Source organism: Apus apus, chromosome 7 (genome assembly GCF_020740795.1).
Source record: "Apus apus isolate bApuApu2 chromosome 7, bApuApu2.pri.cur, whole genome shotgun sequence".
NCBI lineage: Eukaryota > Metazoa > Chordata > Aves > Apodiformes > Apodidae > Apus > Apus apus.
This window is the reverse complement of record NC_067288.1, coordinates 30,534,403-30,547,366: the sequence shown is the minus strand read 5'-3', so window position 1 is coordinate 30,547,366 and position 12,964 is coordinate 30,534,403. Positions and strand designations below refer to the sequence as shown.

The 12,964-nt window shown below is 53.2% G+C and overlaps 1 protein-coding gene across 3 annotated transcripts; it reads left to right on the top strand.

The window, feature by feature from the left end:
• Nucleotides 1–2,165: 2,165 nt before the first annotated feature.
• DIRAS3 (DIRAS family GTPase 3) lies at nucleotides 2,166–4,697 on the top strand. Of its 3 annotated transcripts, none has more exons than XM_051625528.1 (2): nucleotides 2,166–2,457; nucleotides 3,799–4,697. In XM_051625528.1, the coding sequence occupies exon 2, from the start codon at nucleotides 3,885–3,887 to the stop codon at nucleotides 4,479–4,481; it is 597 nt and encodes a 198-aa protein (XP_051481488.1). In that variant the 5' UTR covers nucleotides 2,166–2,457; nucleotides 3,799–3,884; the 3' UTR covers nucleotides 4,482–4,697. The 3 variants fall into 3 exon arrangements, with proteins under 3 accessions (XP_051481488.1, XP_051481491.1, XP_051481489.1); XM_051625531.1 differs by lacking the exon at nucleotides 2,166–2,457 and adding an exon at nucleotides 3,010–3,116; XM_051625529.1 differs by lacking the exon at nucleotides 2,166–2,457 and adding an exon at nucleotides 3,399–3,545.
• The last annotated feature ends 8,267 nt before the right edge of the window (nucleotides 4,698–12,964 follow it).

Below are 12,964 nucleotides of genomic sequence, written 5' to 3'. Positions count from 1 at the left end.
CAATCATTCCTGTGCAGGCTGGGGCAAGGGCTGGAGCTGGTCACTGCCTGCAGGAAGGTTTGCTCTGGGAAACACTCCAGTGCTTTGCAGCGTGTTGGCGTCAAAGCTCCAAGCTCCTGCTGGCTGCCCTCCCTCCAGCCAAGGAAAAGGGGCTGCAGAGCCTGCAACTATCCACTCCTCCAGGCCCGAGGCTTTCTTTTAAGGCTGCACCCTCAGCAGGCATAAACTGGCAGAAGTTTATTGCCTGTAGTGAACACAGGAATAAACTACTGTGGTAAAGCAGGGTAAGGCTTCTAGGGAGAGCTAAAAAGGTGGGATATTGCCTTAAAGAGGCTTTTGCACAGCCAGTTGGCCCTGAGCAAAATCAAGGTGCTCATCAACCCCAGCTAAGGGGGTTTTGCCTGGTCTGCTCCCAGTGGCACAGCCCTAGCTGGGGTTGGCAAGTCAGGTGTGTTGGTCACTTGCAGAAACAGGATTTTAGGATAGGGCAAAAGTAGTATTAGCCACAGAAATCATACTTTTGTCAACATAACCTTCTTTTTGGGCACATTCCCTCTGCTCCAGGATTTGTCCGAGACCACCTAGAAGCATATTGCTCTCCAGCTCCTGCACCAGTGCAAGCAGGGAGCAAGGGACCAAGGCTGGGACTTCAAACGCCGGCGCTCGCCGTTGGTCTGCGCAGGGGAGGGCACAGCCCCTCACCCACACCCTCGCTGGGCAAGCAGGCTCCTGCCGCTGCCAAATTCTCCTTTGTAACCCTTCTACAGCCTGCGTCAGTACAGAAGCTGCGTGTGTCTTTCCCCTTTCAGTTACTGCATTAATTTCATGACTCTGCAAGCCATCAGCAGGATTGAAATCCAGGCTACCTTCACCTCCTCCACTTGGCTTTCACGGCTGCTTCCAGCAGCCCTGGATCCATTAGCATCCATGTGGCAGAGCAGCATCCCACCAGGGACTGATCCCTCACTTCCCTGGCTCCAGGCTTTGTAGGAAGGGCTGTGACAAGTGCCCCCAAAGAGATTTAATTCTTCAGCTTACAGACCCCTGAGCTTGCCCCAGCCAGCAGCTTCTGTACTCATCCCAAACCACCAGAAGCAGCACGGCCCTTCTGTGATGAGGACATAATTATGGTTTTGGAAGCCACAGTTTATTAAGCACCATGTGTTGGGATAAGGAATTATTTCTTAGAGAGTTTGGCCTGTAAAAGAGAGTCACCACAGGTCTGGACAGGAAGCACAAGCAGGCCAGCTTGCTGCCCAGGATGTGCCTCCAAAGGGGCATGCAGAAACGTGTGGGGATGGGGTGGACAGGAGGACACGCAGGGCAGGTGGTCTGCAGGAGACACTGAGGAGAACCACGTTCCTGTGGACTTTTGCAAGTGTTTTATTTGCCCCCTTTAGGGCTGTTATTCCCCAAACCAGGCCCTGCAGCCCAAAGAGCCAGGGGAAACATCTATGGCACCATCTTTAACCACATTTTCAATTATAACTTCCATGAAGAGGGAAAGAGCTCTCTGACATCCCCTCCTGAGGTCAGTGGCCCAGGGAGGTCCTCAGGCATCTGTACCGGCCCCTTTGGCTGTGGAGTCTGTCCTGCTTTAGTTCAGCAACAAAAAAGAGTGAAGCATTGCAAAAGGGTTTCTGAAATGCTCCTATCTTGGGGAGCACGAGAGTTACGGACAAGACCCTGAAGAACAAGGGTACCCCAGTTTTCAGGCCTCCCAGTCGGAGCTGATCTCTTCACGTTTGTGTCCCTCTCTCTCCTCCTGCTCAACATCCTGGCAGTGGAGCACCACAAATGCCCTCTGTCACATTTTAAAATCGGTGTGTTCCTCATTTCCCAGCCTGGCTGCAGCTTCTCCAGGGTCCTGGCCTTAGCCAAGCGTGCTGACCAGGACCATCCTCTCCCCCCGAGGCAGTCCCAGCTCCACGCTGAGACAAACTCCCCCCCAGGAGCCTCCGGCTTTTTGCAGACTTCCAGATGGGAAGCTCTGCTCCAAGCCCGAGGTCATGCTCTGAAAAAAAAAACAACAAAAACCAACAGAAAAACACAACCCACGACATTACAGAGAAAAAAAAAAATAAATAAAAAAATGAGAAGAATTCTCATCCAGGCAACAAACCACCCCTCCTCCCGGCCGCAGTCAGACACAGGGATGGTTTTAATTGTCACAGTGGGAGATGCTGCTGTTGGCACAGGACTGGCTTCCTCAGGAAACGCAGGGTAAACAAACTGCTCCTGTCAACCTGACGGATGTCGAACCTCTCTGCCCCGAGGCCGGGGCCGCCAGCCCTCCGGGAGGGGAGCTGACCCGCGCCGTCATGCCCCGCACGGGCAGAGGAGCTGCGGGTTCCTGCGGCGGCGTGACCCCACCAGCTGCCCAGCCAAGATGCCCGCGCTAACCTGCTGACGGGCTAAGGCTCCCGGGGCGGCAGCCGGTGTGCTCTGCGGGTGCAGGTGGGTGGCTCCGCAGAGGCGGCCTGAGCGCGGCTGTGTGCCCGCAAACCGCGGAGCATCGCGCCGCGCTCCCGCCCCGCGGCCGGCAGCCATGTCGGGGCGGGAGGGGAGCGGGGAGGGCTGCCCGGAGCCTCGGCGGGGCTCCGCTGCCGGGGGGGGCTGCCGGGGAACGGCAGCGGGGCCGCGGCGGAGGCGGCAGCCCGGGCGGGGCGGCGGGAGCGGCGGCTGCGGGCTGGGCTCTCCCGGAGCCGCCGTTGGGTTCCCCGCGCTGCGGATCCCCTGTGCCTGCGGGGAGAGGCCGTGGGGAGCCGGCCTTCTGGGGACGTGTCTCCCGAGCGGGGAGAAGCGCGGGGAGCGCGGCCGGGGGTTGTTGGGCGCTGCGGGGGAACCGCATGGAAGCGGCCGGGGGGGGCCGGGGGAGCCCCGGGGCGTCCCCGCCGCTGGTCACGGCAGCGGGGGAGGGACGCGCATCCGTGTTGTACGTGGGGAAGGAAAACCGGCCTTCAGGGCGAGCTGGGGAGCGTGCGGGAGGGTGGGAGCCGGCCGGGTCTGCCCGCACGGCGGGGCTGCCATGGAGGGGAGGAGACTCGGGCGGCGTTAGTTGGGAATCACCGGGGACGGACGGAGCGCCAAAACTTGGCTTGAGCCACCGGATCCAGGTCGATTCTTATTACTTCATTGATTCTTACGGGGCTTTTTTTGTTGGTTTGTTTGTTTGCTTGTTTTTTGGTTGCCGTTGAGAGGAAGGTCGGGGTTGTTCGTTTCACGGTGCTTTCGGGGCGGGCAGGTCCCAGCCCCGCGGTGCTCGGGGCCGGGGAGGCGGCTCGGCCCGCTGCGGCAGCCGCCATCCACCCTGCAGGCATCCCGGCAGCTCTGGGGGCTCCCCGGGGAAGAGGAGGGCAGAGAGGAGGAGAAGAGCGGTCCGGCAGCCCTGGGAGCCGTGCCGGTGCCCAGCCGGGCAGCTCCCCGCAGGCCGGAGGCGGGTGCGGAGCCTCCTCTCTCCCCTCCCCGCAGCGTCGGGGCTCCCGCCGGGAGCTTCCCCGCTTCTCTGGGCTCCTGCCGCTGCTCGGTGGAGCTGATGGCTACAGGTGAATGCGTTTTCACTTCTCGTAACGTTAAGGGTGTGTGTGCGGGGGGGGGGGGGGGGCGGGGATAGCGGTTCATTTCTCTTTAACGCCAGGAAAAAAAAAACAACAAACCACCACCAAAAAAACCGACGGATGGGAGGGGAGTGACTCATTTAATCGCTTGTTTCAATAGCGTGCCGTAAAATCACCGAGATGCTGTGAACGATTTGTTTCTCTCCCCCCTGCTCCTCTCTTTCCCCTCCCTTCTCCGCAGGCCAGCTCTGTAGAGGGGTGTGTAAACTTGAAGAACTCGGGCTTTTTTTCAGTTAAAATCTTCCCTGGGATCGCAGCGCAGCCGACATGCCTGAACAAAGCAACGACTACAGGGTGGTCGTGTTTGGAGCAGCAGGGGTTGGCAAAAGCTCCTTGGTCCTTCGTTTCGTGAGGGGAACTTTCAGGGAAACCTATATCCCCACCATCGAAGACACGTACCGGCAGGTCATCAGCTGTGACAAGAGCATCTGCACCCTCCAGATCACAGACACCACGGGAAGCCACCAGTTCCCTGCCATGCAGAGGCTGTCCATATCCAAAGGGCATGCTTTCATCTTGGTGTACTCGGTCACCAGCAGGCAGTCCATGGAAGATCTTCAGCCCATCTTCGAGCAGATCTGCCAGATTAAAGGGGACATCCAAAAAATCCCCATCATGTTGGTGGGTAACAAAAGTGATGAGACCCAGAGGGAGCTGGATGCCAGCGAGGGGCAAGCTTTAGCCAGCAAGTGGAAATGCTCCTTTATGGAGACATCAGCCAAAATGAACTACAACGTGCAGGAGCTCTTCCAGGAGCTCTTGAATCTGGAGAAGAGGAGAACTGTCAGTCTCCAGGTGGACGGAAAGAAATCCAAGCAGCAGAAAAAGAAAGACAAACTGCAAGGCAAGTGCTCTGTGATGTGACTGACTTGGGCTGGGCTCACACCACTGAGTGGTGTAGTTGGAGCACGGACTCCCCCAGAAGATGCATCTCTGCTGGAGGTTTCAGGTGAATACATGCCTTAGGAGGCTGTTGCTTTTCTTTAAAATCTCTGCTGAATTATGTGTTGGTTTTAAAGGGAATGGCTTTCTGCATGTGTGTTTTTTAAAAAACCAATAAACGTTCAGTGTTAGCAATTACATCTGGCTATAAGTTTTTTTAATGCAAGAAGTTTGTGGAAGAGAAGAATATCAGTCAGAAACAAACATCTCCATTCCTGTGAGTACATACTAGTTTTTAAGTATTTCCAGGCGATTAGCTTGAACGAATAATGGGGTCTGCAATGTGTATGCTTGTTTTCAGGAATCTATTGACCAGAGCTAGTCTTTAACAAAGCTGGGCATTTGCACTGCAAATGAATATGTACGTGGCTCCAGATGCTTCCATTGCTGGCAGACAGGCTGGCTTGGCTACCAAAGGTGCAGTTTTTCCATGGAGGAAGTTAAGTTTTCATAGAATCATAGAATGGTTTGGGTTGGGAGGGACCTTAAAGATCATCTAATTCTAACCCCCCTGCATGGGCAGGGACACCTCCCACCAGCCCAGGCTGCTCCAAGCCCCATCCAACCTGCCCTTCAACACTGCCAGGGATGGGGCAGCCACAGCTTCCCTGGGCAACCTGGGCCAGGGTCTCACCACCCTCACAGCAAAGAATTTCCTCCTGATGTCTCACCTCAATCTCCCTCTTCCAGCTGGAAATCCTTCCCCCTCATCCCATCCCTGTTTGATGCAGCTCAGGACATGGTTGGTTTCTGGGCTGCAGTTGACCAACACCCCCAGGTCTTTCTCAAGGCTGTTCTCATTCCGTCTCCTGTGTGCTCTGCAGTTTCTGACACTTCTGCAGCTCTGGGAGTGATTGCAGCTGCACCTGCATATCATCAGGCTGTTTGGATTTACTCTGCCTTCCCCTGTTCATGGAGGCAAGAGGTTCTGCATCCTCTGGCTGCAAATCCAGGGGAGCTTCTCAGCATCCCTAAGCAAGAGCTGCCTCCTCCTTGAAGGTAATCATGGTGTTGTGAGTACCAGTTGATGTAGTAGCTGGTTATCTCCGTGATCTGCCTCTTCCTTAGCTGCCAGTCTGGTTTTGAAGCTACTTCTGCAATTTTCCTGGAGTTCCCTTAGTTATTTATCCCCCCCCCCATTATTTCATCCAAGTTACTCAGGTTTTAGTGAAGACCTGTGACAAGCGGGTTCAGGCAACGCTGCTTTGGGAAGAAACAGCCACACCTGGAAGCTGCATGTTGAAAGCAGAATCTTCTGCCAAACCTTGAGCAGACACTTTCCACAAATGCAAAGACTGCAGGCAGGTGCTTAGTCAGCCTCATCTTCCCCCCCCCCCACTTCTTTTTGGCTGTTGATAACAAGAGCTAAGTGTGATCAGCCTCATCTGCAGCGCATGGTTGAGATAGAGCTCAAGAAAATAACTGCAAGTATTTGCTGCTCTGTGAGTTTTTCTACTTTGTGTCTGTGTTGGTCCAGGCAGGAGGCTGTAAGGGCTTCGGGGCTGGGCTGTGGGCTTGATTTTCACACAGCAACAGAGTCCTTGGCACAAGAGGCCTGGGAGGGAGGCATCACTTTTTTTATAGCCCTTCTCTAGCGAAGCGGTCTTTTATTGTTGAAGACGAACAAAATACGGAACAGGAGATGCTGTGAAGTACATACCCTTTCTTAGTTTGAAAGCATTAGTGTCTATTAATAGCTGCTGGGTGTCTGAGTAGGATGCTGGAGGAGGGCCTGTTCTCTCAGCCAGTATCTGCTCACGGGCTGCAGCCTCACACACAAAGCCGTGAGGTTTGTGTCCGTGTTAATACCTCACATGTTTGAGCAACTCTTATGATCAATGCCAGCTCCTGATGCTCCACTGCCTCCCGTGTCTGTCCAGGAGCTGCTTTTCTAGTCTCCTCCAGCTATTCCCACACAAGCAGAAGGGATCAGGCAGCTCCATGGGTGCCAGGGGAGTTTGCCCCTGGAGCCCTCACGCCATTTGATTCGGCAGAAAATCGTGCTCGTTATGATTTCAGAAACCCCACCAAGTTCTGCAGGGGTGCTCAGGGCTGACTGAAAAGCGAATCCTACTTGCCAAAATAGAGTGTGGGGTTGCCAGCTGGTGCAAAGGCTCTACACCTGATTTCTCTTGATGAAGACCTGCTCTGCAGGTCCCACGAGCTTCCAGGGCTGGGCTGGTGGTGCTGGCTGGTGTAGTCCCCTGTGCCACTGCTGTGTGTAACCTGCACCTCTGCTGCAGTCAGGGGTGAGTCAGGCTGAAGGGTGGCTGAAAACACAGCTTTACTTGGAAATAACTCTTCCTTTCTTAACTTCATGCACGGATTTTGATCTCTCTGTTCCCTCACTTCCCAGCAGTTACGCAGCGCTTCTCTGCGGTTCGTTTTTAGCATCTGGCAATTCTCATTGCAAAGACTATTTCAGTTCCATTCCAGCCTATGAAACCCCTCTAAATCATTTTATATTTAAGCCTATTTAATGAGACTTAATAACGTCTCTACAACTGCCACTGCCTTCATGGAAATGCCTGTGCCAAGGCAGGGCAGTGTGTACCTGCGATTATTCACCAGCAGAGATGTTCTGTAGTCACTGAGGTGCTTTCCCTGGATGAGCTGTGGAGATCACGGAGGGCTGGCAGAGCACACGGAACAACAGGTAAGAACAAGATAGGCTCAGTCCCTCCTGCACTGGGCAGGATTGCTGACAGATCCTCCAAGCTGCCTTTGGTGGCTACAAGAGGAGGTCCCATGGGCCTGTGTGGGTGGTGGAGATACTCGGGTGGAGATGCTGAGGTGTTTCTGGCAATACAGGATGGTGGTGTGGGGTCATCAGCACCCCAAGTCCCATCCTAGCAGCCTGGAGCAGGTTGGGAACAAGTGACACCTGCTGTGGCTGCCTTTCCTGCTGTGCAATTCATCTATGTTGGGGTGCACTGTAGATTAATAGAATCATGGACTGGTTTGGGTTGGAAGGGACCTAGAAGATCATCTAGTTCCAACCCCCCTGCATGGGCAGGGACACCTCCCACCAGCCCAGGCTGCTCCAAGCCCCATCCAACCTGCCCTTCAACACTGCCAGGGATGGGGCAGCCACAGCTTCCCTGGGCAGCCTGGGCCAGGGTCTCACCACCCTCACAGGGAAGAATTTCTCTCTCAGATCTTGTCTCCATCTCTCTCTTCCAGTTTAAAACCATTTCCCCTTGTCCCATCCCTCCCTGCTCTTGTCCCAAGCCCCTTCCCAGCTTTCCTGGAGCCCCTTCAGGCCCTGGAAGGTGCTCTCAGGTCTCCCTGGAGCCTTCTCTTCTCCAGGCTGAACACCCCAACTCTCCCAGCCTGTCTCCAGAGCAGAGCTGCTCCAGCCCTCCCATCATCTCCGTGGCCTCCTCTGGACTCACTCCAGGAGCTCCATGTCCTCCTTATGTTGGGGGCTCCAGAGTTGGACACTGTTCTCTGGGTTGTATGAATTGTATAATTGTTCTTTTTTTTTCCATATAAACTGGACAAGTCAGATAGTTGCCTGTGTGTGATCTGTTCATCTTGTGAGACGGGAGATTTATCTGGATTGAACTGATGCCTGTCAAGATGTTGGCTACCCATGCAAATCTAAACTAAAGGGTAATACCTTCACACACTTCCAGGGGGCTGTGTAGAGGATGTTACCATAGTTAGTAACATAGTGAAAAATACCATCTTGCTTGGGGACACTTGTTTTTAGGGACCGATGAGTAAATACCTGCTAGTACTGTGCTTGAAGTCATACCTGCTTCTGGCAGGTGCCATTTGAGGGGTTTCTTACACACATCCTGAAGTCATATTCCTCACAGAGGAATAATGATTTTCCTTTAAGGATTCAAGCGTTTCCTAGTGTAAAGAGTCTATGTTGGAAGTAAAGGCTTTAGTCTTTTTTTTAATAAGTGCAGTGGAAGAAAGTGAATAGATCCGGTTTTAAACAAACAACACATGAAAAAGCAGCAGATGCTCTGATGAAAGGCATTCAGGTGCAATTGTTTGTTTGGGGTAAGGAAAGGGTCCTGATCTCTGGTGCAGCTCTGCTGTTGTGTTCCAGGCCTTGTCCTTCCCTGCAGGTTGCCAACAGCCACGCTTTTCACCAGGCAGTGACAACGTGTTGTTCACAGAGCTATTTATGCATCTTGTAAACTCTTCAGCTTGGAGACGTGCCTTGACACGCCGCTCCTAGCTGGCAAGCAGAAAGGCAACTCTTTCTTTCTCAAGTTGCTTGGTTTTATCTTGTTGTTGTTGTTGTCATTTGGTTTGGGCTTTTTTCCCCCTCATTCAACCAGACTCCACTGAATCCTAGAACTTGCTGTTTTTCTGAAATATTCTTCAGCTGTGGGGAGACAAGGTCATGGAACACGCGGGCACAACTTGCTGAGTGGCTGTTCCTGCCTCCATAACCTCTTCCCAGGATCACGAGGTGGACACAGCTGGCTGTAAAAATTCTCTGTGTGACATCTTGACGGAATCATGAGACCTGCTGGTAGCCTGGGCGGCTGGATGGAGCCTGAGACATGGCAGGCAAAGTCACTTGCTGTGTTCACTTGCTGCCCTCTGTCTCAGGACTTGATGAGGGCTGGCAATTCCCAGCCTTGACCAGCCAGGTATGGATTTCCAGCACAAATCCAACCAATCCAACCCAGTTTCTCCACCCAGCAGCTTGAGGTTGGGGGCAGCATGGACTCGGTGGGGCACGAGCACAGGTTTGTCCTTAGAGCTGCCTTTCAGGATCTCAGCCTTGCTTTAAAGCTTGGCTCAAATTATGCTCTTAGGAAAATCAATCCCATGCTTTCTGCCACTGTAGAGCTCTTAAATAATTCTCAGAAACAGCATTGCAGGGCATTTCCCAGAACGTGGTAAGCAATATTCAGACCAGAATGTGTCAAATTAGAAGTGTATTAATGGACAAAGATAAAAGCCCTGCAGGCTTTCTGTTTCTTGGCTGGAGGAAAAATACTCTAGCACCTTTCATTTGAAAGCTGTTCCAGGGTTTTCTCTCTGCAGTCCAGAAACTCAAACATTTCTCAATTAGTAATACTTATTATTTCCATGCAGTGCTTGGCTGGAGGCAGCTTCCTTCCCAAGGCTGGCCAAAAAAGACTCAGGAGAGAAAAACCAAAACAACAGGGGGTAGAGTCACTCACAGCTCTTCTGCAACCTGCCAGAGCAAAATGTGAGCAGTAGCTGGAGTGTCCACCCACACAGGTATTTTAAAAACAAGCAGTCAGAATTTTGCTAGATGCTAACTCCTCTTCCTGGAGCAAAGCAGACACAGGGTGGATGGAACAAACAGCCCTGGGTAATGAGCCCTATTGCTTGATGTGCATCGTCCATAGCTACTTGGTCCACTCCAGGGGAGTAAGAGCACGTTCTTTAATCATCCTCTGCCATCTTCTCCGGGTTCTGTGGCATAAATTAAGCATGTCAAAAGCATCTAAGAGCTAATGAGAATGCTAAATACCACTTAAAACTGATTGCAGCATGGCAGCCCCCACGGCAATGGGTCTCGCTGGTGCTGCTCCCTGAATGGTTTCCTTTTTCCCCCTTTTGAACCTGCATCTAATAATAACACAGAAGGACAGGGGGAGTGAAGATAGGAGGGGAAGACTCCAGTGCCAGGGCTGCCCTGGTCTGGTCACTTGTCCTCTGTGCCAGGTGGCAATGTCCCCTGGGGGCAGAGCATCCCTGTCCTGGCTGGGCGCAGGAGCAGCCGCGGTGGGAGCTGGCCTGGCCTCCCCTGTCCGGTCCCATCTGCTGCTGTTTCTTCTTTTCAGATTTTCAGCAAGTCTAACCAGCAAGTTTTAGCTGCTCCTGCAACCCTCCTGTTGCCCCTTGGCCTTCAGCTGGGTGGAGAAATCGGGCATGGAGGGACCACCGTGGCCCACCACTCTATCACCTGTTCTTTTAGCTCTGCCACATGCAGTGATCAGTACCTGTTGGAGACTGTCTCCAGTGGAAATAAAGGACCTGGGCAAGTGCTGACAAAGAGCTGGAAGCTGAAACCAACCAGGAGTCACTTCTTGATCCTCCAAGAGCAGCTGGAGAACAGAAAAATGGTTTCTTTTCACTCCAAATGACAGTGTGGGCAAGGAGGTAACGTGCATTTTGGAGACTCATCTCTTTAAATTACATCCTGTTTTTCCACCCAGATAAAGGGAAGAGGAAATCAGTCATACCTGACAGATTTATTTGGCATAATTCTGTGATTTTATTTTTTTTTTTCCGAGAATCAGTGTCTGAAAACCTTGTTCACATGCATTGCATTGTGCCCTGGTAAATAGCAGGTGGCTGTTGCCCACAAAGAAAGGATGGTTGAACCACCAGCACCAGGCACGTCCCACAGTGTAAGGACCACCTGTCCTCTCCCCAGACAGAGAATCTTTTTATATCTCAGTGATGCATTTATGCTTTTCAAACTAAAAACACCTGAGCACGGAGGTATGAAGACTCTTCTCTCCCACGTTGTCAACTCTCCTTTGTTCCCACACAGTTTCCTCCAACCCCTGCATCCCATTATCTGGTCCCAGCAGGCAAAGGATGAGCAGCTCACCCCCAGGCAGTGAAAATCCCTCCTTGGAGGGAAAAACACGTCTGCCAGGTGGAATTCTGACATGTCATTTCCACAAAGCAAAGCCCACAAAGGTAAATAAGGGGATATTTGTGCTCAAATTATTCCAGCTATTTCTGCTGTCAGATGCTTTACTAGCTGGCCAAGCTAGAAGAGGGAGATTGGCTGATTTCTTGGTAATCTGGAAAGATTAGCCAGAATGTGCCTCAAAAATGGAAAATATTTCTATTGACTGTAAGAAATTACTCTTTCCCACAGGCATCATTCCAGGCATTGGTTTGTTAGGTTCCTTTTCAGGTGAAAAAAAGCATCTTCAAGCAGAGGAAAAAGGCTGCTGGAGTGTGGCTGGTGTTTGCCTGCTGTGTGAGTCACACCTAGTATGAAACACCAAATATCCTTCTGTTCATTGCTGCTCAAACCATCCTCAGCATGGTCGTTCCTGGGGGTGCCCAGCAACTGCTGGGGCAGGGTTGTGGACCCTGCTGGATTCAGCCCATGGGACCTGGATGGGGTGAGAAGCCATCTCCATGGTGTGCCTGGGTACCAAAAGCATAGAATCCCAGACTGGTTTGGGTGGGAAGGGACCTTAAGGATCATCCAGTCCCACCCCTGCATGGGCAGGGACACCTCCCAGCAGCCCAGGTTGCTCCAAGCCCCATCCAACCTGCCCTTCAACACTGCCAGGGATGGGGCAGCCACAGCTTCCCTGGGCAACCTGGGCCAGGGTCTCACCACCCTCAGACTAGAGAAAAGCATGGAAAGAAAAGCGTGTGAAGAAACGTGCTTCCTGTACGTGCACGGTAAGGCATCGGGGAGGTAATTAAGGCTGGTTAATTAAGCTCAGGACTAGAGCTGAATGAGTGGGTAGCTGCTGCTTTAGCCCACGAGAGGGCAATGCTTGCCAGGGCCCGGCTGGCTGGTGGGAAGCTCGGGGAGAAGTGGCTTCCTTTAGCTTTAATTAGCAGTAGCTCGAGGAATTCCTTCTCTTTTGGCAGTTTTCCTAAGAAATTTGCATCTTTGGGAGCCTATTTTTTGCACCCAGGCGTGGCAGTGTCCCTCTGTGCATCCAACGCCTATTCTACATTCCAGAAGCATTCCCGGCTGTCCTGCGGGTGCCTGCTCCCTGCTGGGGAGAGTGGCAGTCCCAGCCGGGTGCTGGGGGTGGGAATGCCATCCCCCTGCGGGGAGGGATGCCCGGGACCCCGCCCTGGCATTGCTCTGAGCATCTGGAACTGCAGATGTTCACGTGTCCCCCCGGCTTGAAGAGAGAGGCATGAAAAACAAGCCTCAGACCAAACTTCATCAGCGCTAACGAGCGCTCCTGAGGGCTCCCAGGCAGCCACTGGTGTTTAAGGGTTAATCAACACCCTTCCTCTGCCTCGGAAGACAAATGTATTTCCCGAACAATTCCCAGGATCAAAGCACCCGGCCCCACCAGCAGAGGCAGGTTGGGCCTGTTTGGGCAGCACACAAGTCTTTGCAGATGCCAGACCTGCTCCTCTCTGGTCCCCACGCTCCTGCATGTCCCCTGGGATGCCCAGCTCATCCCCACAGGCACAGGGCTGCTCCTGCATGTCCCTTGGGATGCCCAGCTCATCCCCAAGGGCACAGGGCTGCTCCTGCATGTCCCTTGGGATGCCCAGCTCATCCCCAAGGGCACAGGGCTGCTCCTGCATGTCCCTTGGGATGCCCAGCTCATCCCCAAGGGCACAGGGCTGCTCCTGCATGTCCCTTGGGATGCCCAGCTCATCCCCAAGGGCACAGGGCTGCTCCTGCATGTCCCTTGGGATGCCCAGCTCATCTCCAAGGGCACAGGGCTGCT